Source organism: Pleurodeles waltl, chromosome 3_1 (genome assembly GCF_031143425.1).
Source record: "Pleurodeles waltl isolate 20211129_DDA chromosome 3_1, aPleWal1.hap1.20221129, whole genome shotgun sequence".
In the NCBI taxonomy this organism is placed as follows: domain Eukaryota; kingdom Metazoa; phylum Chordata; class Amphibia; order Caudata; family Salamandridae; genus Pleurodeles; species Pleurodeles waltl.
The window spans coordinates 1,938,703,014-1,938,730,747 of NC_090440.1; the positions used below are offsets into that span (position 1 = coordinate 1,938,703,014).

General features: G+C 42.9%; 1 protein-coding gene across 1 annotated transcript in view; it reads right to left on the minus strand.

Moving 5' to 3' along the window:
- Positions 1-27,734, minus strand: part of PHF12 (PHD finger protein 12) — a 370,276-nt gene that overhangs the window by 166,563 nt on the left and 175,979 nt on the right. The window contains exon 9 of the mRNA XM_069226214.1: positions 4,040-4,823. Coding sequence (XP_069082315.1) covers positions 4,040-4,823 — 784 coding nt within the window. The remainder of the gene's footprint in view (positions 1-4,039; positions 4,824-27,734) is intronic.

The following is a 27,734-nucleotide window of genomic DNA, read 5'->3' on the forward strand; positions in this document are numbered from 1 at the left end:
GTCTGCAGGAGAACGGTCTTTGGTGGTATGCGGGGATGAGCAGCAGCAGTGGTTGTTGGTGCGTCCAGGGTCTAGGGCTTGGCGGTCAGAGTCAGTGTATATTCGGGGGGTGGAAGAGCCAGGGTTCCCTACACTGGGTGCAATCCAGGTGAAGACAGGCTTTCCTCTGACACAGTCGTGCTGCAGCCTCCATTAAGAAGGTCCTGGGAGAAGGGAGATGCGCTAGGAGGAAGCGGGTGGAGCTAGGTGGGAACACAAATGAGGAAAATGGAATGAACAGAAAGGGGAGGCAAAAAAAGGAGAAAGTATTCAGGAAAACGGGAAAAAGGAGGGAGAAAGCAAAAAACGAGGCAAAAGAAGGAAAAGCCACTCAGAAAAACAGGCAAATAAGGGAGGAAGCAGTGAACACGAGGCAGAAAGCAGGAGAAAGCACTCAAACGGGGAAAAGGAGGTCGAAAGCAGTGAAAACGAGGTAGAAAGAAGGTAAAGACACTCAGAAAATGGAGGAAAAAACTGGGAAAAGAAGGGAGAAAGTAATGAAAACAAGGCAGCAAACAGGAGAGAGAGATGCAGAAGCAGCTGAGAACTGGCCTGGGACCTGCGCCGTTTGACATCTAGGATATGAAGGGCTTTCTATGCTACAGAACTTAGCTGCAGGAAAAAGACTGGCAGCTCTATAATTTGGTTGAGGTGGAAAAGGAGCACCATCATGGAGAGGAACTTTGGATTGGTTTGAGAACTACCCTGTCTTTGTGGACCAAAATGAAGGACCACATGGAATTTCCATACAGGGGCAAGGGGGCTCTGGGAGGGATGACCCTCACGGCCCTCCAAAATGCATTTTTTACTGGAATGTGAAGGAAGGAGAAGTGTTCCCTTTTTTGAGTGTATGTGACAATCGCAACTAGATGTAGCCATATGGAAGTGTAGGCGAGTGTCCACTCCTTCCCTTTGGCAGAGCTACCTCTACCTCTTATTGTTGTTGTCCTCATAGGCACCTCTAGTGTGCCCCTTGCAAGCCTGTTGATGGAATGACTGGTATAGTCTCTGGTACTAATGCTTGGGTTCAGGTGAAGTGGACTTATCCCTGTCTTCGAGGCTGCCACCTTCAAAAGAAGTCTCTGGAAGCAAGAACTTGAAGGCCATCAATTGACTTTGCAATGTCAGTTTCCCTCTTAATCTTCTGCAGCATCTAGTCAACCTGTGGCCCAAATGGGTGCTCCCCATGAATGGGGAAGTTGAGAAGATGCTATAGAACCTGTGATATGGAGCCAGACATGGTGTCTCAGAAGGGTGCTGGTGATAACCCCTCTTGAGGTTCTGTCTGTGGTGCAAAAGGTGAGTAGTAATGGTAAGCAGGGCCAAATGACTTCCTGGGTCGTAAGATAACAGTGGGGATCCCTCTGGTGGAGGCAGAGAAGGTGGCTGCATGAGTGTGGCACTGTTGGTGAAGGGGTGGTGGAGGTGAAAGAGGTGAAAGTGAAGCTTAAGCAGGAGGGCTGGTGCCCTCCCCTATCCTTCTGAATCAAGATGCTACTAGGGTGAAAGCCTTCTCTTTTGAAGCACAGTCTTTGTAGGTTTCAGCAGGGATGGCTTATCTGAAATTATCTTGGTGAGGGAGCGGATAAAGAGGTGCTTCTGCCTTGCATTGCACTCCTCCTGGGTTCTTTGGAGAATCACGTGCTCTCAATCCTCACAGCTAGTTGTTGAAGGGGCTCGCTGCATCGATGATGACTTAAGTTGACGAGTGCTCGGGCACTGGCGTCGATGGAGTAGTGGAGTCTAGGCTTGCCAGTGACAAGGATATAAGAGCTCAATACCCTTGTGGCCAGGTCCTTCTTTGGATGAGGGGGCTTCAACTGCTACCGGACTGAGCCCAAAGTCAGGACTGGTGCTCTGCCGCAGCAAGAAATATCATGGGTGGCTTGGAGTCGCTGTATGAGCAGACCAGAACTAAAATCCTGGTCAAGGTCCGTAGTAAAGGGCCGCTGATCTTCAAGGTAAGTGGAGCCTCCTTCTCCTCTGCATTGGAGGAGCTGGAGGAGATAGCCTCTGGGCTGAGCTGGGTGTAGGCAGGCTGCGGCAGAATGCCGAAAGGGCCGGCATAATCACCTTTCTCTACACCAAAGGGGTCTTGTTTGGTGAAAATATCAGGAGTGTCAGCAGCGCACTGCATCTTGCACTGCGCCCAACACCTCTGCTTTTTTTACTGTAAGGTTTTCTCCAACTGGTAGGAGAGGCAAGCTTCGCTTAAGGCGTTGTCATGGTATGGAGATTAGCAAACATTACAAACCTTGTGATGATCTGACCAGGGGTACTTTGGCTGAACCAAAGGCAGTATTGGAAGGACGTCCGTTCCATTACCCTATTAGGATTTGAATTCTCCCGTGGTAAAAGTTGATAAGAAAAGGCACAAGGGCGCTGGTATTCAGGGCCTCGATCATTATGCGTTGGTCCCTGAGGGTGTTGCAGAAGGAAACACAGACAATGAAGGGATTCGACGAAAGGTCAAGAACTTGTCTCAGAGCCCCATGGGTATTTATCCAAATACCATAGTTGGGGAGGGGTGTGGGGGGGGGGGAGGGAGGGGAGATTACAGCTTTTTAGCTACATGACAACTAGCTCTTACACATCATTTACCACAGCTGACTGCAATGGGAAACTGGGCTAGCAAGAGCTTTAACCTTGCTTAATAACATTAACTCTTTACCTGATTTCTTACAGTGCAGGTTGCCATAATGCTAGTTACAACATTCAAGCTTCCAGCTACTGCCAGATAATACACTAGTTCAGAGGTTTTTAGCCTGTGGTCCGTGGACCCATGGGGGTTTGTGGCGTCTACTCAAGGGGTCTGCAGCTGTCAAGAAAACTAAATAATATTAGAGATTAATACATAAAGAAAATGTAAAATTGAAAATCTAAACATTGTGTAAATGTGGACTTTAAAACTGGAGGCTAAATGTTAATTTGGTATCATTTGCTAGATTTGTGGAGCAGCACAAGTACAGCAAATATAGTGGGAAAGATGGATGGGGACAAGTGAAGTACTGGCAAAAAGCATACACTAGGAACAAAAAAACTGGTATGCTAGATGCTAATTTAAAAAAAAAAAAAAAAAGTCATAAGAGCTCCAACATTCTCACAAAAATAAAAATTCTAATTTTCTTGTTTCTCTGTGAAGTAAATAAAATATTCAATAATTGATGTACTTGTTTAGTCATACTTGTTTTTGTATTTGTGTATTATTTTGAAGTTCAAACGGTAGAAACAGGTTAAACTGGTGCCCACGGTTTCCAGTAATGATTCAGTACGGGTTCACCGAAGTCAAAAGGTTAAGAACTGCTGCACTAGAGAGAATCCTCAGAGGAAGAAAGTGCTTGTGTATTAAAAAGGAAAATACCACTTAAAACACAAAATACATATTTTCCTCCATCAGAGGCTGCATCTGTTTTAAAGAGACTTTTTGTGTGTTAATTACAAATAGTCAGACTTGGTTGTTTCATAAGGCTTGTCAGTTTTGGACAAGCAAAATATTTTAATTTAATAATGACAGTCTGCAGTGCAATCACTAAATGTCTAAAGCTACATAGATAATTCTTGGTAAATCTTCCTCTAGGTTATGTACAGTTTAATTAAATACCTTTTAAAACTTTAACAGAAAAGTGCAATTCCGATTTTGGTGTGCACCTGAAAGATGCAGAGCTTTTTTTAGCGACGACTCTACACTGAATGCTAGTCTCTGACCCACTGAAAACTTCAAATTCCAAAAACTGTCAGGAAAACTGCCTTAGGATCATCATAATTAATTAGCACCTATGCCTTCTAATGACTTCACCTCACCTATTAGTGTTAAACAACATAAAATTAATCGGTAGCATGTAGCACTCCACAAATGTTAACATAATATACCTTACTTAGAAAGGTTCTGGTCAGAGAATGCAGTACAGAATCATTTAGAACATAGTCTCATTGCACACATTATGTTCTGTATCTAAACCTCATGGGCTCCATGGAAAGCCTGTATAATTTCGAAGCTCACCTGTTGGTGGTGCTGGTATACAAAGTCGCTGTGCTGTAGCTGCAGTGTGCAGGTGACCTTCGACTGAGGCTTGGGGAGGAGTTAGTGCCCTCGTTCCCGACAAGGGGGATCCATGAGACCTTGAATCGAGTATGCACAAAGGCGGTCCTAACTGTGTCTGGGCATTCTTCCTTTGCAAAGTGCTGGTGCTCTCAAGACTGGCACAAAAGCTTGGGGTGGTAGGAGAGGACTGGTTCGTTACAGGTACAGAATGCCTTTGTCCACATGAAGAACCACACACCCCCTCTGTTTTTATCACAGTTGCCTGGATGTGATTGGGGAGTCCACTTGCTACCGGTGGCGTGGTGGGCCTAGACCACGTCTGCCGGTGGGAAAGAACAGATACAGCAGTACTTGGACCAGAGAGCCTCTGGGGGTCAGTCAGTGGAGCAATGGGTTCAGGGGAAACCCTGTATGAATGAGGTCCATTCACTTTCACCTCCGATGATGTGGGTCCATTGGAGGTCCCACACGAAGATCGCCTCTGTTTGTCCAAAAAACAATGTTCGTCTTCGGTCACGATCTGCTGCGTGAAATTCTGCCCAGGGAGCCCAGAGACATAAGAGGAGCAGGGAATGTTGACCTTCTTGTGAGCTGCCTGGTGCAGGTTGTGGATGGCACAGTCAGGTGTGATTTCAGGCTTGATGTCAGGCATGTCAGTCATATCGGAGTGCCAGTGAAATGGCATCTGCTTAGACAAGTGTTTGAGGATACTGCACTGGAGCGCCACAACACTTCGGAGCCACTGAAGGCAAAAGAGAAACAAAATGTTACAGAAAGTTTGCACATTAAATAATAGGGAGAACTTGAAGATTTGTCTACTTGTCTAGGCCTAAAACACAACTTCACAGCAACATACAAACTGCTTTAGATTATCTAATGCTGCAGCCTTGTAGGTATGTACAGACCACCAATCTGTTGGAATTTTTTTTTTTTTTATTTATTTTTTTTAAGGAGAGTAAAGGAAGCCAGGAAGTTAGAATGGGAAGCTAGAAGGGGATAGGAAGGCTGGAAAGAGCAACCTATGATGGATGATGTTCTAAGCTTATTTTTCGATACACACTGGAAGGTTTAACCCCTTCAGTGCGGAGGACGATTCCAAGTCGTCCTCCGTACCGGTCCACACACCCGAGGCAAGAAATCCCTCTGGTGTGAATACCAGATGGTGTCACTTTTTGTTTTCAGATTTCAGCCTCGGTAGCTGGGAGTAGCTTCCCCAGCAGGCCGAGGCATTGTTTTTTTGTTTTTTTTTTTTTACATTGTAACGATGATCGGCAGGTGTGTCACACTGACATCACTGCATTGAAAGTAAAATGAGTTGATGGGCACATTTCATGTTCACTGCATCAGTGCTCGGGGACCTCTCAGTCATGACCACCAATTTGGATGAGGAAGGTGTCACTGGAAAGGGGAGAACCTCCCCTTTTCAACATTGTCACTTCCTAGTGGATCCCTGCTTGGGGATCACCATAGTGATCAACCCATTAGAAACCAGAGACTATTTTCTGAAAGGGGGGTGCTTTCCTTATGCTCCATCCCCTTCTTCCAAGCACAATTCTGTCCCTCCCTGCACGTTCCAAAACTGAAATGTGAGGAAAATGTGTGTTTTTTGGAGTCAAAAATTGAGGATTGTAAGGAATTCTGGGTAAAACAATCTGGTGAGAGCCACGCAAGTCAGCCCATCCTGGATTCCCATAAGTGTCTAGATTTAAAAAAAAAAAAAAAAAAAAAATAATTTTTTTTAGGTTCCCTAGGTGTAGGCTGAGCTAAGGCCCAAAATTCACAGCTAGCCACTTTTTGTTTTAAATAAAGAAGGATCAGTTTTTCCTGTTGCTGGCACTAGGCCTACCTGCACAAGAGGGGCACCATTTCTATAAGAAGACATGTGGGAGCACAGAATAGTAGGATGGTTATCATCATCATCAACTGGTTTTCGCTGTATTTGTGCCTTCTACATTTAAGCCACTGTCTATGAAAGATGACATTTTGAAAAATACCCTCTAAATCATATGCTTATATGGGTACCCACAGATTCAGAGATCTACAAATAACAACTGCTTCTAAACTCCAAATCTTGTGCCCAATTCAGAAATACACAGGTTACCTGGATACCTATTTTTCACTCTACATATTTCACCACATGAAATGGTTTATACTCAGTACACAATGAAAAACCATTGTACGTTGTAGCTCAGTTGTTGGCTCTGGGTACCTCTGGTTCCTGGAGAACCTACACACCCTATGTATCCCCACAACCAAACAAGAAGAAGTAAATGTAATGGGTACCTTACTTTTGTGAATCGGCCATTGTGAAAAGAAGTTACACATGAAACATTTTTCACAAATGTCTGTTTTTTTCTACTTGTTTTTGTTATTTCTTTATTTCCACAGTTAGCTTTTTTGGGGGAAAACCTTGAGGGATCTACACATGACCCTTTGGTGATGGAATTATGTCTACTTCAAGGCCTCGAAAAATCCACTCGACCACTCGCATTGGCGAGTTATTTGATCAGGTCGAGCTATTTTTAATACTTCTCGACCCTTACGGCGTGTTGACACTGAATAGGTGTTCTGTTCAGTTGAAAAGTGGAGGGGCAATAAAATATGACTTTAAATCTTGTTCTTGTGTCACATTTGCTCTGTGTTCACAGACAGAGGTCAAAAGTCAGTTTTTCGTACACTTAATTTTCCTTCTGACTGCAGAGTTCCAGGACTTTGTAAGGTGAACTGTGTGACCTGCTGCTTAGAACGTAAAATAAAAGGATATAGGGTGTCAGGTTTTCCCTAACACACAACATTTAAATGACTAAGTCAACAGTACAAACATTTCAAAATATATTTCAGTAGTTGTGAAAGCCCTTTTTTATATTTCTATGTGATTAAAAAAAATGTTAATAGGATGAAAACAAATCGGAATACTTTGTGTTGATGTGCAAAGGATATGTTTTCAGAAACCCAATTTTCAAACATTAATACACTATATAGTTTTAGCAGTAACGCTGCAAGTTAGTGGAGAGGTTTTTAGACATTTCTTGGAAAGTTACTGTGTGTAGATGACAATATCTTACCAAATCATGGTTTAGTAATATATTTATTAAAATGGAGTGTTTAAACAAACTGAGAAACACTCCTGCTCTGACGGCAACGTTGTTCGTAAACTAAAAGAAGTGCTAGGTTGTCTAGGCTAGACGTCATGGGTATGTGGGCTAGATTCTTCTGGTCCATGCAGCAAACTTTAGTCTACGTAATCAAACGAGTTTTTTTTGTACTGCAGAAATGCTGAGCTCAATTATTTGAAGGTGCAATCATATGTGAGAATGAAGAAAAAGGCAACTCTGTAAACTATTTGCCTAGGATCACACAATTTGAGACCCATTTATGGGTCAAGTACATTACAGTTAGGTCGAGTAGATTATTTAAGTTACTCGACCTGCAGATTTTTCGAGCCCTGCACTTTTCTGAAATATAAAGCTTTCCTGGATTGCCCATGGGTTTCACTTCCCAGGGTGTCTAGTTTTCAGAAATGTTTTGCTGGGTTGCATCACAAACTGGAAGTAGGTTGAAACCACAAAACACAGGAAAAGTGGGCTACCTCTTTAAAAAATGCCAAAACTCTAGTAAAAAACTAGAAGCGAAAGGATTAAATAAGCCCTTGTTTATCACTTGTCTTTCAACTGAAATCTAATTTCTCAAGAACCATTACAGTCCTTACAAGTTTAATTCATGCCGGGCCATGCAGCTTCTTAGTAAATTACCATCTCTAGTAAAACATCACGGTGTCTCTGAGATTTTGAAATGGTCATCAAAAAAAGAACTGATCTAAAAATTCCATAGCTCCAATTTCTTTATGTCGGGTATATTATACAAAATCATGATTCACAAATAAGTCTTTGCAGGCAATTCAATAGATGGTTTTCTTCTGACCCCTGTAATAACAGAAGAGCAGTAGAGAGGTATGGGAAACAAGGACAAGCACATTTCGGCACAGTGGGCCTTTCACTTGTAAGGGTGTACTTCTAATGTTGAATTGTTTATGCATTTGCAGTGGGCCTTTCACTTGTAAGGGTCTACTTCTAATGTTGAATTGTTCATGCATTCGAACATGATTTTATTTTGGCTGCTGAAGCCTGGTCTCTTGTTCCATGCACAGCGTAAGAGGACAAACTTAAAAATGTGAAAGAAAATCTTGGTGTAATACTCTAGTTATTTACATTATTTTCATACGACCTTTTAAGGAGTACTTTTAAGTGAAGGCTTTTTTTTAAATCAGATCCCTCTGCACCCTTCACAACTACTTTTTTTTATTTTAGACTCATTTTGCCATGCTCAAGTCATGTGTTTGCACGTTTGACAATTTACATTCACTTTCCAAACTTCTACAACAGGTAACACAGCAAAACACGTAAGTACTTTTGACGATTTGCAGCAGTTTTCAGGCCACTCAAAAATATTCAGATATAAAGCAGATGTTATTGTATCAACACCTTATTCACATTTCTAGTGCTTTTCGTTGATAAACAAGTTAGCTAAATGTACCTTATATAGGAGGCTCCTTACAAAGAATCAGTGCTCCAAATTTCCTCAGAGGAGCCAGTTGCTCGATAGGCAAACATTACAATGACTTTTTCTTAGAAGCTACCAATTGAAAGTGGACAATAACAAAACTGCATAATACAAAAACAATTATGTATCAAATATTTGTTACTTTTAAAGCATTAACTTTGAAGATTAACTTACTAACCAGACACCCCTTGCTCTCAGCATTGCCACACCACACCCACACAATTTTAGCTCCTCTCTGCCATAAATTCATTACATTTAAGTCTCCGGCATCTGCACATACCCAAATCTATGCTAGTTGCAGCAGATAAGGGAGAATCTGCTCTGGTGTAGAAAATACAGGATGGCACAACTGAGAAGTACACTATGAGCATAATCTTTTCCACTTTGCAGACTAACATTTGTTTGTGGATGCAGCACGAGCATTTTGGTGAATTGATTTGCACGCCTCAGAAAGACTTAAAGTCCTGGACTCAGTGTCATGAGGAGACAAGCTGACAAATTGAGAGAACAGATTTGTGGATGTACAACCTGACCCTCTTTCATTGACAGGAAATACTCTGCTGGCTGAAAAGGTATTTGTGGGTACTCTGGTAGGAAAAGAAGCTTGGCGAACCAATACTGCCTTGGCCATGCTGGAGCTATGAGCGTGCGACGTTAAGGTTCCTCCTTCAGCTTGTGTATGACCGTGGGAATGAGTGGGGATGCACACATGAACATCCTGGTCCATGCAAAGTGGAATCTGTTTCCCTAAGGCCCAGGTTGAAGGTACCTGCTGGTTACAAGCTGCACTTCTCATTGTGACGAATGTCGAAAAAATCCAGGTTTGCAGAACCCCAACGCTTAAATACCTTTCTTAATTGTCAGTGGGTGAGCTTCCACTTGACGCACTGCTTGTTTGTTCTGCTTAGGGTATCTGCCCATTCGCTCTGTACACCTGGGACATGTTCTATTTTCAGGGAGATGTTGTCCAGTAATCATTCCCGTATCTGTTGCACATGTGCTGAAAGAACCTTTGTTGAGTCCCTCCCTGCTTGGTGAGAAAAAACATGGTTGTGGTATTGTCTGTTCTTACCAAAATTGACAAGTTGAGGAGCCTGGGAAGAAAAGCATGAAGAGCTAGGAAAACCGCCTTCTGCTCTAGGAGGTTTATGTGTGACAACACTTCCTGACTGGATCATTTTCAGTGAAACTTCAAGACCTGTAAATGAGCTCCCTGTCCTTCTAGGGAGGCGTCCATTGTCATCACCTCCCAGGGTACCAGAATGGAACGAAAGAGCCTGAGAGATATTCTCTGTGATCGTCCACCAAGAAATTTCAGACTTTATCTTTGGTGTGAGTGAAATCATGTCTTCAAAGGAGCCATGGCACTGGATCCACTGAACTGCTCCTGTGGAGGCCCCATGCTAAGACAACAGTTTGGAATCAATGGGATGCAAGATAGCATCATCCTCAACATGGACTTGTACCTACTTACGGAAGCAAACTCTCTTGTGGATAGGGATTATCTGATTGATTTTAAGCAGAGAAAAACGTCCTCTGTGGGAAACGCTTTTGACACTTTCGTGCCCAGGATTGCTCCTAGAAACACTGCTGATCTGAATGGAATTAGAGAGGATTTTTTTCGTGTTCAGTTTGAGGTCCAGAGATTTGAAAAGTCACAGACAGGCCTGGGTTGACTGTTTTGTTACTAAACCAGTCGTCCAGGTAAGGGAACACCTGGTGTCTTGAAGGTCTGAGAAAAGCTGCCTCTGGTGCCATGCATTTGGTAAAGACTCTGGGAGCTAATCTCAACACAAAGGGGAGCACACTGAATTGGTAATGGCACCCTGCCACCTTGAACCTTAGAAACTTTCTGTGCTCCAAGCATATAAGGTTATGGGAACATGCGTCCTGGCAGATCATGTAGTCCTGTCTCTACCAGTAGCAGAATCCCCTGCAGGGATAACATCCAGAAAGGCTGTTTCCTGATGGATTTGTTTAAGAGCCTCAGACTCATCACTTGCCTCCACTTTCTTGACTTCTTTCTGATGAGGAAAAAGTTGGAATAAAATCCTGTGTTGTGTTGACTTGACTTGGCGGGACGGCCTCTATCGTGTTAATGGATAGAAGCAATCACATTTTCTCCTTTAATATGGAAAGATGGCAATGCAATGATCTGCACAGAGGATTAGGTGGCTACTGAACAATTTCCACTGTATGACCATGCTGCGTTATGTAGAACAGCCATCTGTCAGAAGAATGAGCTTCCACTGATTTTAGAATTTGGAAAGGGGATTGTTGAACTGAAGTGGGAATGAGGCAACAGGTGCCTACGTTCAATCATTGCCTCTTTGAGGCTCTCCTCCAGCTGAAGGACGTTGATGCACTGGCTGCCTAGAGAAGGACGCTGCTTTTGGCCTGTAGGATTGTTGCACCGACTATGGGGCTCAAAAACCCTGCTGCGGGGTAGGGTTGATATTTGGTGTTTTGCAACAGCGTTCTGGAAGCAAACTGACCTATTCCTTTGCAACAAAAAGGCAGAAATCGCCTCTGCTGCAAAATAGCGAATGAACACGCAGTCTCAATGTCCGATTTAATGGACTGTAAGGCATTGTCCTCATGTTTCCAAACAAGTTCTCACAATTGAAGGGTATGGGTTAAAATGTCACTTTCAGCTAGAGGTAATACCGCCCCTGCCATCTGCCGAAAGGCACTAGATGAAATGTTCATGGCTACAGGAATTATTTCTGAAGAAGCCTTCTCCCACTCCATGAAAATTTCACAAGCTTCTTTTTTGTCATCCAGGAGATACTATATGAACGCTGGCATGTCAGACCACATCGGTCGTATCGCCAGAGGATGGTCAGAGCATTGTAGGCTCTAATAGAAGTTGCCACCATGGCCGAGAATCTCTTGACAATGTTGTCTAGTCTGCAACTCTCCTTATCAGGAGGGGCTGTGCACGGCAAGGATGGATTTTTCGCACGTCGTTGGACCACCCATATTAATATGCAGTCTGGTTGAGGTTGACCAAAAAGGCAAGTTGGGAATTATCCAGAGCCTTGTATTTTTTCTTTTCAAGCCGGTGTCTTTATCAGTTTTAATCCCACTTGTCAGATAAAATCTACAATAGAGATAGATCTTGTTGTGCACTGGAACTCCACTTTAAAGTCCTAGATTAAAACTCTGTTTTACTGGAAGAGGAAGATTGATGCATTTGGATGCTCTTTGAATGATGTCATGGAAGCCACCAATATCGGCTATTGGTGGATCCGCCTGAGGAGTAGGTGAGGCTGACATTGGGGGCCACAATCATCCCATTCAGGATGGTCCCCTTAATCAAACTGGATTTGTCCTTCCTCAGGCTGATCACAGTCACTGTCAGCTAAGGTGTCTCTTATGGAAAAATGTGGCAATACAGGGCATTCTCTTTGTGGCCTGGGAGGGCTCCTTGAAGTAGAGGCAACCTCTGGCACGTTGTTGAGTCGGACATAGGTATCTGGGAATCTCTTGCAATTATCATTGACTATCATGCACAAATCGGTGACCAATGAAAGAGGGATTGCAACAGAACGTCACATGATGTTGTTCTTCCGGTTCCTTGTATGTGTAATGTTCTTGAAATGTGTTGTACTCCTGAGCTGACTGATGGCCCCTGTCTGAGAAAGAGACGTCGCCCTCCAAATATGTAGGCTGATTCTGGTCAGAAACTTGATCCTCCGTATCTTGACATGACGTTGATCTGAGAGGGGCCATACGCTGGCCCAAATTTCGTCACCTGATACCTGGTTTTCCCGCAGGCATACTTGGTAGCAGAGGTGAGACTTTAGAAATGTCCTGTGGCAGAGATTATGTTATATCTTTGCTAGAAATATCCAATGTTTAGTTCACATCTGTCTACAGGGGCATTGACGACGTAACCCCAGATGGAATGCTCGTCGACAGAACAACATCGGAGGACACCAACAGCGTTGATGTAGCTGCTGCTGAAATCCATGCTGTGACGATTTCAGTGACGTAGACTAAGCTGCTGTCAGTGGCTTAGTCGACAATGAGGGGATCGTTGTGGCCATCAACGTAGTTGAAGTTGCCATCGTCATAGGTGTAGGATGGGGATACCCGAGACGATGCTGCGGTCGTCGACAGGCAGGTTTTCTTAATCAATGGCTCCTTGAATTGAGTAGGAGGGGCAGATGAAGGCGACAAGACATCTTCCATGAGAGGGAGAAGGTCCAGCCGGCTTTTTACTTCTCGAACTCTCAACACTGGTCTCCCTACTATGAGATGTAGCTCCCAAGAGTCTGTCAGATGAGGAGGAACCCTCTTCTTTGAGGAGGAATGCCCGCTCTCCTCACTCAGACTTTGATTCTGAGTGTGCCTTAATTTTCTAGAGCCAGGGGATGAGCCTAGCCTCACAAACCTTAAGGGTGTTAGCTGAGAAAGTGCAGCAGTACTTGTACTCCCTATCCGTGTGCTGAGGATACAGACAATATAAGCATTCTTTGTGGGGAGTCTTCTGAGAACAGCCTTGATTTCCCACAGTGCTTACACGGCCTAAAAAGCCTTTTTTTTGCAACTCTCAGACATGCTGAAAATAGGAAATCACAATCCCAAACTGTACCTCAGATGTTTCTGATAGCAGTCAGATCGAAAGTTGATCTGGTGAAACTATGTGACTGAGCAGCACTCACTGGAGCCTTCCTAATACCTTAAGAAATCTGAGGTTTGGTGGCTCTGCACAGGATGAGTACTTCAGGGTCTCTACCCTGGTTGAAGTTTGGATGTTGTAAAACAATGTGAAATGGCTACCAATTTCTATTATTTTCTATGGGGTTTTAATGCTAATACTTTAACACTGTTTATATGACTTACTGCGGGACTCCCACCATAACGATAGGAAAGATTCAAGCATGTGAACTAATGAAAGATGCAATTCTGGAGAATCGGTAGTGTGAACGTGGACAGGTCATTTACCGGGTCACTGGAGTGGGGCCAACTGATCCAAACATCTAAAGTTCCATGACTATGTACCAACTCATTTTTAGCGTGCTTAGCTTTGTGTGTAAAACCGGACACCGTGTGATACCTGCATGGGCATGCTGGGATGTAAGTGTGTGCCTGTGTACGGTATATAACATGGAGGCCTGGGGGGTCCATTTTGGAAACCCAAGGAATGAAGAGGCTTGTGGAGAGAAGGGTGACACACCCCCAAAGAGGAGATGTGAAATGCTGACATTCCCGAGGACTGGGGTGGAAACACACAGATGGGAGGAGAGGGCAGCAGAGCATCCTCTGTGCAAATCAAATGTTTATTGATTCCAGGAAGAGTTACTGTTCAGTGGGGCCTAGGCTCATTGTCAGGGAGATTGTAGGACAGATAAGGCTGGCATTGTAGACCAGGGAATATTTATAGAGAAAAGCTTATGCCTTTGAACATTTATGTAACATATTTCAGTGGAAGCTGACAGCCCAGTGTGATCCCCGGTTACTCCCTTGGCCTGGGTTGCAGGTCAATTAGATTGGTGCCACTCCTGCTGTGGGAGACTGGTCCTTTGACAAAGGACAGTGGAAAAGAGAGCACTTCAAAGTAGCTGGCACGCACAACCCAAATTTAAACTCCTGAATGTATGGTATCATTAACGGAACTGACAGGCCAGGGAAAGAAATTCAAGGAGTCGGTCAAAGCAGTTAGCTTTAAACCGCTCCAAAGCTGAATTTGCCTCATCTCCAAAGAGCCTTGAGTCATCAGAAGACAGATCCATAATAGATGCCTGCATCTGTCTAGAGAAACCTGTGATGAGGATTCTCCACATTTGTGCCTATCGCTCAGCTTACACAATCAAACATACCTTTTACGGCTATGGCCTGATTGTGGTCTGTTTATGTAGCGGTATTGTGACTCCTCAGGGAGGGTGAACAAGACCTTGCACACTGTATACCAGATGGTGTGATATCCCAACAGGCGTACAGCATTCAGAGATTGCAATGCCAATCTAGCAACGGAGAACACCTTTTTTGCTAAGTGCACCAATACACTTCGATTCTCTATCATGCAGTAGGGAATGCAATTGGATTTCTGCTGGCAGAAGCCTGCACTACGAGACTTTCCAGTGCTGGGTTGAGAGTCAAGAAGTCTGGGTCTTCAGGAAGCAGGCCTGTGTGTCTAAAGAATGGCCAACTTATTTGTAGTGCCAAGTAAGACTTCACCCATGCTGCAGTTCGACAGCCTTAATACATCACTGAAAAGTAGCAAAGGCTCTGAAGTTGAAGGGTCAGGTTGCAAAATTTCTGTAAGCAGATTACCCAAAGTTGGCAACTACAGTTGCAGCACCTTTTCTGCCCTATGTACTACTATTGCAAAGGAGGAAGAGGAGCTTTTCTCTGTGGGGATGCCTACAAGGAATCAAATCCCATCTCTGGTGAGCTGCCAAAAGCACTAGCATTCTGGATGTCTAAATAAATTACAACATCAGCATAGTGAGGAGACAAAGTACTGTCTAGTCTAGTCTAGTCTACCCCCTATTCATCATCCTTGTCATGAGTAACATTTTGCAGGTCCTGTTTGGCGTCTTAGCCAAACAGCCCCAAGACACTGAGAACATTGGGGCCAAGGCATAGGCACTGCAGAAGAGTCCTCCAAAACTACTGGCTGTGCCTCAAAATTCTCATAGTGAGACAATGCTTGCGCTCTTAGTTGACCTCTGCTCTGGAGCAGAGACTGACAACTGGTTCGGAAGCAGTGCCAGGTCAGCTGGAATCAGTCTGGACTTCGGTAAAGGAGTCAAGGCGCAGCAGGGGTCTAGGTGAAGGTCTCACAGGTCAGCTGGTGCTGGGAAAGGTACCAACAGCAGAAATTCAACTCCAGCTAGCCCAGGGGGGCTGAAGGTGCTCCAGGGGAATCTGCAGTTGTCAGGAAAAGTATCCTGGAAGTTTTCTACCTGGCTGTGGGGTCTACGAAGGACCAGGAAATTCAGGGTGAATGACTCACGTGGTGGAATGGGGTCAGAACTGCACCACTGGTTTGAAGTTGAGCATGGAGGGGGGGAGAGGAGGCTATAGGGGAGTTTAAAGAGAAGGAATCTATGATTGGGCGTATCTGCCAGAAATAGGCACAAAGAAGCAGGCAGAAGAAATTGTTTACCTGCATCTTCAGGGAGATATCCTTATCCAATATAACTCAATGTAATTTACTTTATCTGCTGAAGAAGGAACATTCCGTGTGTCAAAAGCCACAAGCACTTTTGCTAGCAGGCTGTGTAATTCCCAGCAACAGGATTTCTGTTTTGTGTGCACCTAATCCAAGGATGTTTTGTGACATCCAGGTCGGCATTCCACAAAGGCAATTGGCCAGACTGGCTGAGGATTTCAGAGTTTGATGATCTGGGCAAACAGCTGTGTATCTCCTTCATAGGGAACCACTAGACATGTGTACGATCTAACAAGCTTGGCCAAACAGAGAACACAGGCATTTAGCAGCGCAGTAGAAAGAGGATCCTACACATAGGACGGTAGAAGAAGTAAAGCATAGTAGTCCTAAATCGAAGGAGTGTGGTTCTCTAGAAATGAAAGCAAACCAAGCACCAACTGTCCTTCAGGCAGGTTATAAGTATAGCATGGTGCAGTGTCATGTGCTGGCAAAAGATCTAGAAGGATAAGGGCAGTTGGGCTATTGCCAAGGCAGTTTGGGTTCCTCAACCTTGGTGAAAGTCAAACTGCCAAGGATCCAAACAGTATTTTTCAACACCAAGATAGTTGTTCAACTACACTACACTGTTAATTTGCTATTCTGCAGTCAATCTGACGGGCTTGTAAGCCTCTGCCATGGTGCAGGCAGTTTCCTTTTTGAAGAGTGTAGTGAAAACTCCAGTTTTCCAACAACATTCAGAACACAGAGAAATATTCACTATGTTGAGAAGACTTGGCACCAGTACTGGCACACTTGACGGAAGGAAGGAGACTGGTTAGAGATCATAAGGGATTCCTATTAAGTTAGCCCCATGACAGGCACTACTTAAAAAAAAAAAAAAAACATATGCTATTGAGTTTCGTACCACCTTGCATGGATATTTCATTACATTTCAGCATGTACCTGCAACAGTGTTGAAATCTAGCAAAGCAGCTACATACCTCTTTGATAAAAAGTAAGGTCACATATTAAGTGTTAAAATGTTCTAGAATGTCATATCTTTTCAGCAGTCACCCAACTGATGTCTCAGAGTTATACAGATGTAATTTATTTGCATAAAGTCTACTCGTGAGCTAAACATCAAAGCAACCTAACTTTAACAAGAAACAGGTGGCAATTACTATGCTGAGTTTACGCATCAATCTGTAGTCTCTGGTATGACAGCGTCCGGCTTTGAGAAGCGCTACAAGTTTCATACTTTACAATCAACAGGAAGAACATAGTAGTTAGCACCGGTTAACTACATGAAGTGAAGAAGGTAATTTGTCACCTAGGGAACATGAAAAGGGTAGGTCCCCTTGGAGCCCCACTAGGTTCCTTAAAGCACCTAGAATACTTTTCCATGCTTTCTAGTTTTACCACACCGCTCTTGCACTATGAAATACAGACGCCCCTTGGTACCAGGATTTCACAGTACCATTGTCAGACCCATGAATTTAAGTCCTCCTGGGGTTGCTTGTATATTCTCAGCAAATAGGTTTTGGGTATAGTCAATATGCTCAGTTCAGTTACATCATTTAATAACGTCACTGTCTGTCTTACTTCAATAACCCACCGGTTCAGGTCAATTCTAGAATACACACAGGGCATGCAGCCTGTAAATCTAGATAGTACTTATCAATCTTCTCCTGGGTCCTATACGCTTTATGCACATAATAAAAAAAGAATAGGCTTAAAACAAGCATTCCTCAATATTTTAGGGGCATGTTGAATGCATTAGTAATGCTACTGCCTTTTTAGTTCAGGCAAAGGTGGACAAGGTGCTAAAAGAGGACTGAAAGAGTTATAGAGGAGAAAGATGTGAAAGAAGAGTGTAAATATACTGCATATGTGCACACACTGTTTTGAATGTTTGAAGTATAGAATTAAGCTAACTCTTGTTTTGCTACTGTGTCAAGAAAAGGTTAATATCAAGCTCCATGAATGCACAATACAGAGATTGCATGACATCAAGCAGTGCAAGCTTTCCAGCCGCAAAGATTAGGTATGCAACAGTGGTGTGCAGCAAGAGGAGTATCACAAGGTCCCAACACACACGAAAACCACAGCAAGAGTACCTCCTTTAAAGAATAAATATAACAAGTGTTATAGGTGCAAGCCTCTCTTTCACTAAACAGGTACACAGAAGGCGTGTGCCTGTTCGGGGGAAGCGTCCTTTGCTCCCCTGTGCTGCTGCTGGGGCTAGGCAGGGCTGAACTGTGCTGCTGACAGCAGCCCCTTACACAAGAGCCAAGAGAAGTCAATTTTCTCCAGCCCAGAGTTATCAATTTGAAACTCAAAACTTACTAGGATTCTTTAGTTTTTAGGTACTAAAGAGTTTTACTTATACAGATGTTACTATGTGGGTCAGTGTTATTTGGAACAGCCTAACTACCTCCTAAATAATACCCCTAAAATTGAGCAAATACTAGCCAACTTCCTCGAAAATATACTGAATTTATGAGCCACAGTCACACCCTTCTTGCAACTCCTTAAACTTTTCAGTCACTAGTGAGATTGCAAGATTTGTCTTGATGATTCTTGGGTAACCGCCTAAGAAGGTGACCACTGCAACAAGGAATGGATAAATAACCCATTGACTTTAACCAAATCAATCTGATAAGTTGGTGACACTTCCTGTGATGTCATGTGCCGTCCTTGCACTTTGCTTAAGCAAATTACCCCTCACTTTTTTTATTGGACTTCTGCCCTGCCAAAAACTGTGAAGGTGGTCAGAAAAGAGTACTGCCTAGCGAATAGGTTTGCAAAAAACAATAAAAAAATAAGAAATCTACAGCCTATAATGGGAAGATGGCAAATTAATAAACGTTTTTGCATCTGCAAGGTGGAGCAAGAGAGCTGAAAAACTTCAATTCCTCCTTCATTAGAGGCTAAGGAGGCAGTACGGGTAAAATGGTAATTAATAACCACAGTGACTTCTCCCTCTTTGATGCCTTTTCAGTCAAAGTGGATAATATAATCCAATCCGCAATTCAAACCTCAAGATCTAGGGCCGACACTTTATTCAGCCGTGTTTCAGTGATAAATATAAAGTGCAAGTGGTAGGACATTAATAAGGCAAATAATTCCCCCTGGTGAGTTGAGAGTAAATTAATATTTAATAAGACTGCTGGCAAATCTGATCTCATTTTAGAGGATCTGTTGAAAAAGGTCTAGATCGAAAAATTGAGAGGTCAGAGTGGAAAGCAAAAGATGAAAATGGTCTTCCAATACCTTTATTAATTTGCTAAGTTTCTATTAGGGTGGGTGCATGGGGTGCTACTAGATTAAGATGTGTTGAAGAATAACCATCAAAAGACTGCTCTTCTGGTGGGGGAGGTCAACATTTCCTCCTATCAATGTTAAAAGGTGCTGATGGGCTAGCCGTAAGAATGCAAGCATTGCGCCAACTGAGTCTTCGTAGCATCCATCCTTAAGCAAGAATCAAACATGGGGCACATTGTTTCCCAAGACACCAGTCTTGTAAGAAAGCGAGTTATCTCTCAGCAAAAAAACACTGAGAAGCAAGAGTGGTCTGAGTAGAAAGACAGCAAAGGAAAAGTGCCAAATAAACAGAGCTGAAAAGTACAAGTAAGAAGTTGTGAAAAAAGGGGAGTTAGAAACCGTGAGTAAGAAAGTGCTTTCTTATAACTGTAACTGCTTTAAATACCCCTCCAGAAGGTCACATATCCTGCAAGCCGTCACCTTTCAATAGCTATTCACTGTATTAGACTTCAATATCCTCACATCAAAATCAAATTTAGTGAAACCAAATTACTTAGCACCACGAACTCTTCAGGAGGAGCAGGCACTTTTAAAAAGACCACCAGAGAAAACAAATGGATATTTACATCAATATTAAATGGTAGAAGTAGCTTTGGAATCTCAGACTAAAGACTAAACACGTGTTCATCCTCCTAGGAAACTTTATAGGTTGAAAGATATCACTCATGTGAGACCTAAAAAAACGATAAATGATTGTATGGACAGCTTTTATGACTCATTAGCCATAAGTCTTAAGATTAGATAGAAAGCCAAAAGGAGCAATCTTTAGAAATGCACAGCAACACATATATAAAAGCTGCTAACACAACACAAAGGAGCTCTCACGTACAGACAATGTTAGAGAGCTTGTCAGCAATGGTGGCCTTCCAAAACTGGTTAACAAATGATGCATTGCTCTGGCAGAAAGAGCACACTGTTTTAGTAAGGGGCTAAACACTTCTGATGTTGTAAGATTTGGAGTTTTAAGACCATCAACAAAATAATATTGACATCAGTGAATTTCTTGCATGGAAGAAAAATTCCATGTGACAAACCGATGCTCAGGAAGTGTAAGAGTTTTGTCCTTTCTAAATGACACATTGGCGCTCTGAGGCAGCTAGCTTGTTCAATGACTTTTCAACTGAAGAAGCATGAGGTCAAGGCTGAGATGGTTAGGAAAATTTCATGATTTGTATGAAACCCCACTACTAAATTTGGAAATCAAGAAGGGATCATTTGATATAGACCTTGTTCTTGTAGAAGACAGCATAAGGCTCCTCAACCAATCGAGCCTAAAGGTCACTGAGTCTTCTGGTGACGTGAACGCTTCAGAACAGGTAGTAGCCCTGTACTCAAATGGCAGATCAAACCCAGTTTCACGTTCTAGTGTGAAGCAGGAAATGTAACAAATAGAAGAGCAAGAAAATTATACTTCACAGCTTAATTTCCCAAGAAAAATACTTTGGAGGACAAATTCAAGTAAGCTGTAGTTACTGAAAATCTTTACAGGAATGGCTAAGGTTTTCAAAATGAAATCTCGGAAAGCTTCATGAAGTATGTGTGGAATTTAACATCCATTAGAAAGAATAGTTAGAGTTAGATCTGAAGGACGGGTGAGTCGCTTTTAGCTCTAGAAAGACTGCTCATAACTCCAGGAGGTTGATTTAGTATGTCAAACTCTCTCTGGCCATTTGCCCTGGATCTGGAGATGATCCATGTGAGCCCCCCAGCTTAGTAGTGAGGCATCCGTTACTACTGTTTGAGGAGGAAACTCCTGATGAAAAGGCATCTCTAGAAGTAGGTTCTTTGGGGAGCCCTATCATTTCAAGGAGAGCTTTGCATGGCGAGACAGTAGCATCTGGTCATTCTCGTAAGGGGGGGGTTGCATTTGGAGATTATCCGTGGGCTCCTGGACATCGCTGGGTGTGAAAAAACGTGGTGTGGGTGCTGTGTAGGGTGAGTAAGGGAAGCGGGTATTTCCTTTACGGACTAGGTGGTCTCACACACAATATATTGTCATGCTTCATCATTTGACCACCTAGCCCCACCCAGGAAGGACAGTGCCACCTGGGCGGACTCAACCTCACCGTTAAAAGAACGGGAGGGAGTGCGTAAATATATTTTATCTGGAGATAATGGGATCCAGCTAAGCTAGGGGAATATAAAAACACCTAGGCAGCTACCTGTGTGCGATCTACACTTTTATTAGTGGTGTCTGCTGGTGTAATATAAACAAAGGCGGGACACCTCGGTGAGAATGAGGACTCACTGGGTCGCCTATCTAAGAATTGGCCGACATGTTTCTGCCCTCTACTATGAGCCATGGAAGGTCTGGGGGCATTCTTCAGGGCCTAGGATAATCTCTTGTGAACACAGCTCCAGATTATTGGTGAACCCCATACCTTTTTGTGTTGACTAGTTTTATTAAGAGGGAGCTAGTATGGGCTGTTCCCCACCTAATACAGGTTTCTTATCTCCCTTAACTCTCCGGTAGTGTAATAGTAAGGGTTGCATTCGGAGACAAGCATTCGGTGCGAGGAAGATGCAGGATGCCATTGAGCCGAGGAGAGCGGATATTGATCTCACTGTTGGAAGGCTAGCTGTCACGAGAGAGTGACATTTCTGAAGGATCGATAAATGTCTCTCCTCCGAAGGATACACTTTTTCCTGAATTTTATTGAAGGAAGCTCCCAGATAGTGTAGAATTTGAACTGGGGCATAATCTGACTTGCAGAGGTTGACCTGGAGGCCTAATCTTTGGAGGAGGCTGCAAGTCCAGTTGTAGTGAAGCTGAGCTTCTTGAGAGATTGATGCCTTGATCAGCCAGTCGTCTACGTAGGGGTAGCTGTATACTTTGTGCTTCCTCAGATGGGCAGCCACCACTGCCATGCACTTTGCTGACTTCAGACCAAATGGAAGAACTTTGTACTGGTCGTGGTCTTTTATCACTACAAACCTCAAGACCATGTGAAGCTTTCTGGCAATTGAAATATTTAAGTATGCGTCTTGAAAGGCGATGGAACAGAGCCAACCCCCCTCCTGGTGTAACTGGGGATATATATTTGGTATAACACAGCATCTGGAACTTTTCTTGTTGAATCCACATGTTGGCCGAATTTGAGGTTGAGAATGGTTCTGCATTCATTCTGGTCTTTCTTTTTCACCAGAAAGTACCTGGAATAGATGCCTGTCCATTGCTTGTGGTGAGGAACAGGTTCCACTGCTTGTTTCTTTAAGATGATGTTGACTTCAGACTTTAAAAGCAGGAGTGAAAAACTGGATGGCAGTCTGTGGATCTATACCTGGTTTTCCTTGGTACTGGTGGTAAGGGCGTTGTTGCTGCTTTGTTGGCATCCCCACTGAGGGATTTGAAAGATCTCAGTATAGTACTGTTGTTGATAGGGACAGAAAGATCTTTCCAAGTCAAAGGCTTTTAATGTCTCGATTTCTGTCTTCATCCTTGCCATCTCATCATCGGTGTGGCTTCTGAATAGAGTGGTACCAGAGAACGGGAGATTTAAAATCCTCTGATGAGCTTCTGGTTTGAGTGAGGTAAGGTGAAGCCAAGAATGCCTTTAAAGAGCGATTCTGTGGCAGTAATCATGTGCTGCAAGAAGTGAAGAGTCAGCCGTGGCACTAATAATTTGGTTGGAGAAAAGTAACCTCTCATTGAGGATTTCTTGGAAATCTTCTCATTAGTCTTGTGGGAGATGGTCAATAAATTGTTGCATTGAGTCCCATAAAGCCCTGTAATATCTGCCTAGAAGGGCTATAGCGCTCGCCACTTTCATTGTGGTTCCCGCTGTGCCACAAAAGTTGAGACCCACTGAGTCAATCCTCTGACTTTCTTTATCAGAAGGAACTGTGGAAGTGGGAGTAGTGTCATGATGTTTTTTGGCTGCCACTGCAATGACAGAGTCCGGTGGTGGGTCCGTAGAAAAGAAGGATCCTGCCCAGGAGAGTAGTAGTTGTTCTGAAGCTGGATGGTGCTGGCTTGAGAGAAGTTGGTGTTAAAAATGGGTCCATAGCAGGTTCTAATAGGCCTGGCACTAATGGTAACAAAGGCCTTGATGCTGACCTATGTTGTAGCGTATCAAATATTACTTAAGTCGAGTCTGTTGAAGTTGACATTGCTATATTAAGCTTTGCAGCTCCCCTCACCAAGACTCCCTGAAAGGTGGTGATGTCATTCACAGGTGTTATATGTGGTGTTGGGGAGTCTGACAGCGTTGGTGAGTAACGTCCAGCAGAGGAGGAGGAAGTGTCATGAGTGTGCCTTGAACAAGATCTCCTGGAATGGTGGTGATGATGTGATGGAGATTAGCGTCTTGAACTGTGGTGTCTGGAATGATGGCATGATCTAGAATGAGTTATGGATCTCAGTGGAACTACTGGCGCTGGAGGAGGCAGCAGAGGTTATGGAGGAATCGGCTGAGAAGAGTGGCAACGGAGAGCCAGGTGGAGCTCTCGAACGGGAGTAAGTTCTCGAATACTTTGAATCTGGAGAAGTATAGATGAGCCTCCACTTTCTTCTTGCCTCTTGTTGTCTTGAGGAGGTTGTGAAGCTCCTGGACGTCGACTGTGTTAGACATTGACGCCTCGACTTCGTTATGGATCTCGATGTTGATCTCCTATTGGATGGTGATCTGGACCTTGCCCGAGAGTGTTGTGGTGGCGTCAGACTCCGATGGAGTTGTTCTCGACGTCGACACCCCATGCCTTGATAGCAAGTCAACAGGTAGAGGCTGTACCTCTCCTAGCCACTGATGTACTTGATGACTATCATCAGGACCTAAATTGTTTTCCCCCTCTTTTCTGTCTGGACGCTCACCAGAGACAGATGAAAGAGCCCTGGTAGAGGTCTGACCCGCTCCTTGCTCTGAGATTCCTCCTTTAGGCTGCATCTGTTTTCTTCCGCCATCTATTCCACAGAGGCAAAACATTTCTCTGTCCTTTAGGAAGCGTATGGAAAAGGTCCTACCTGTTGACACAAACTTATTGTTTCTTACCTATAGGTGGAGTTTTGCAGCTTGAATATTTTCTGGTTTCATAGGCTGTGCGTTATTCTGCCATCTAGTGGTTGGATCAGGATTTTCTACTGTTTTCCCAAATTTTTTTGCCCATCTTTTTCTACTTTTGTTTGCCTCAACGGAACCTCCATTTGGATGTCTCCACCCCAATTCGCCATCTTCAGATTCTTTTTTTTGTGTTCACTTCTCCATTGTCTTGTTGGAGGTGGGTGTGTCGCTTGTGATTCCAGAAAAACGTCAAGTAAGAAACTTTACATTTTGCAGCATGAATCGTTTCTGGATTCACATGCTCTGCATTGACTTTAAAGCAATTTGCACTACTGTGGTGGTTGGGATGAAAATGGGTATTGATTCATAAACAAATGTTTTTACACCCTTTGTCCCACATGAGCTTCCTTGTTCATTTGTATATCAATGGAATAATGTTTTGTAAAGGTGTGCACTGACGCCCAAGTTGCTGCCATACATATTTCTTGTAAAAGGGAGTCTGACAAAGGCAATAGTAACTCCTTTTTCTTCCGTGCTGGGTGCTCTCCGGTGCGCTAGATTATGCTCCCCTCTGCATTGGAGTGGCATAATTGAATCAACTGTGCAATCCATCTTGCAATAATGTTCTTTGTCACTGGTCTTCTCAGATATATATATTTTCTTTTGCAAAGACTACAAGCAATTGATGGGTTTTTCTAAAGGGTTTTGTCCTTTCAATGTAATACATGATGCAACGTTTAGCATCTAATGTGTGTAGAGTTTTTTCTGCTTTGTCTTTTGGATTTTGAAGGAAACTGGGATCTTGAAAAGATTGGTTAATATGAAAACTGTGAAACCACCTTTGGTATAAAATGTGCATCTGTTCTCATGACAATCTTGTCTTTGTGAATTTGAAAATAAGGTTTCTGAATAGTGAATGCCTGCAACTCACTGACCCTGTGTAAGGATGTAATAGCTACTAAACAGCAGTTTTTAATGTTAACGTTAGCAAACTTGCTTTGTGTAATGGTTCAAATGGATTTGTCATGAGTTGTGTAAGAACTCAATTTAGGTCTCAAGTAGACGCTGATACCCTCTCTTTGGAGGTGCTATTATTTTTGCTTCTTATAGAAATAGTTTCACCACTGGTGCTGTGAAAAAAACGTCTTCCCATTTTACCTCTTGTATAAGCCATTATAGCTGCCAGATTAACTATCAAAGAAGCAGAAGTAAGCCCCTCTTGTAAAAGATGAGTTAAGTATTTTAAAACAGTTTTTTCTCTTATGATCCTTTTGCTTAATTTATGTCTCGCACACCAAATTGAAAATCTTTTCCATTTTGCCCCATATCATTTACTTGTTATTGGTTTTCTAGCCTCAGTTTGTACTGACATCGTACCTTCTGGCAACCTCATGAGCCCCGAAATCTAAGTCTTCAGGTGCCATGCCGTTAATTTGAAATATTCTGGCTCTAGATGAAGCCCTTTTCAGTTTTCAAATGACAGCAGATCCCGTCTTCTATGTAGTGGTGAACATTTCCTTGACCCGTTTGTACTATGTCCGAGTGCCATGTTCGTCTTGCCCACTGAGGTGCTATTAGAGTCATGTGGCTCCTTTTGCATTTGTTGATCACTCTGTGTAATATTGGGCCTGGTGGAAAGGTATACGGAAAGGTCCCTGACCAGTTTATCGAAGGGGCATTTCCCTGTGATTGTGGGTGTGGTTGGCTGGATGCAAAGTTTCGGCATTTTGTATTCCAGGGCATTGCAAAGAGGTCTATTGTTGGTGTTCCCCATCTTGCACCACTCTCTGGTTTGGCTCACATTCATGTGAGCATGAGGTCTGTCTACTTAGTTTATCTGTCTCGTAATTCCCCTTCCCTGGTAGATGAACAGCTTGAATATGTTCTTTAAATTGCCTGATTCCTGCGCTATTGAGATAGTTTTGAGAGGGACGGGACTGAGTCCCTCTCTGTTTGTTAATGTAAAACCCTGTTTGCTAATCGTGTTGTCTGTTTGAATTAAGATCATCTTTCTAAGAAAGTATTTCTGAAACGCTTTCAATGCAAGAAAAAAATAGTCTTTAATTACAGCCAATTTATGTGTTAAACTGCATCACGATTATTCCAGGTTCCTCCTATTTTTAGCGAGCCCATGTGAGCTTCACATCCCATAAGTGATGCGTCCGTGGTTATAATTATTAAAGGAGGTGGTTACAGAAATAGTCTTCCTTGGATAATGTTTTCCCTGTTGAACAATGCCTTTTCCTCCTGAACCTTCTGCATGACCACTACATCCTCCCAACTCCCCATTGCTTGAGACCATTGATTCTGAAGCCATTCCTGGACTGGTCTGATATGTAATCTCCCATATGGGATTACAAGAATGCATGATGCCATCTTTCCTAACAACTTCCCCACAGTCCTCGCAGTCAGAGCTTGTCCCATCTAATAACAGCGTTTTCTTCGAAAGAGACGCTTTCTCGCTTGCTAATGTTTTCCCTTGAATAGAATTCAATCTTGCTCACAAGAACAACTTCCCCTGTTCTGGAAATGATTTTTCTATGTTAAATGAAAAACCCAGAGAATGTAGCACTTTAATCACCCTTAAAATTACCTGCTTGCATTTTTGGTAAGACTGCACTCTTACTAACCAATCGTCCAAATAGGGATATAATTCTTCAGAGGTGTGCAGCTACCACCGATAGGCGCTTTATGAAGACTGTTGGTGCTGATTTTATTCCAAAGCCTAACACTTTGAATTGGTAGTGTTTTCTCCCTACTACGAATCTTAAGATAGTTCTTGTGTTTGTATTCACTGGTATGTGTGCATGTGTATGTGGGTAAGTATGAAGTGTGTGTTTATACATATATGTGTATATTATATATTCTTAACATGTTCATAGGTCATTGCATTGTTCCTATATAAACCTAAAGGTATGTATTAATCTGTTTTCATTTTATCTATCACAATGAGCAAATGGTATCTTAACTATTTATCTGCAAGCATTTCACTATAGAAATACAGATGAAAGAAAATGTTAGAAAAGTACACAAAATAAATTCAAATATTGCAAATCTTGAAAGTGTTTATAAAATGCAACTTTAAATCTCAAAATATTATATCCACTATTATATTCCTCACACATATATTCCCTTACTATGTATTTATATGTATATAGTTATTATTTTAGTCCTAGTGTACAAGAGGGAAACATTTTTTTACTCTATCGTAAGTTTTACTCTGTCTCCCCATCACCGTATACCTCTATCAATCTATCCTCCATCTCCACTCTCTGACTCACGCAAAATCTCCAAAATAACCCTACCTAAGCTCTTCCCTACACCTCCACCCCTGGCTCACTTCAAACCTCAGTCTACTACTATGATCTCCCAAACAGCCCTACTAAATTCTCCCTCATTTCTCTCACCTTTGACTCATTCAAAATCCCTTCTACTACTATGATCTCCCTAACCCATTTCTACAGACTGTTCCCTCCTCCATCTCCCCTTTACTCATCCCAAGCCTCATCCTTTACTATAAACTCACAATTAACACTTCTGGTCTCTTCCCTCTTCTATCCTTCCATTAATTCATTCAATCCAGCTAACAAACTCACATATCCTCCACTCAAATTAAACTCCTACTAATACTGTACTCCTATTTCCCTATACTAATCCACCATGAATC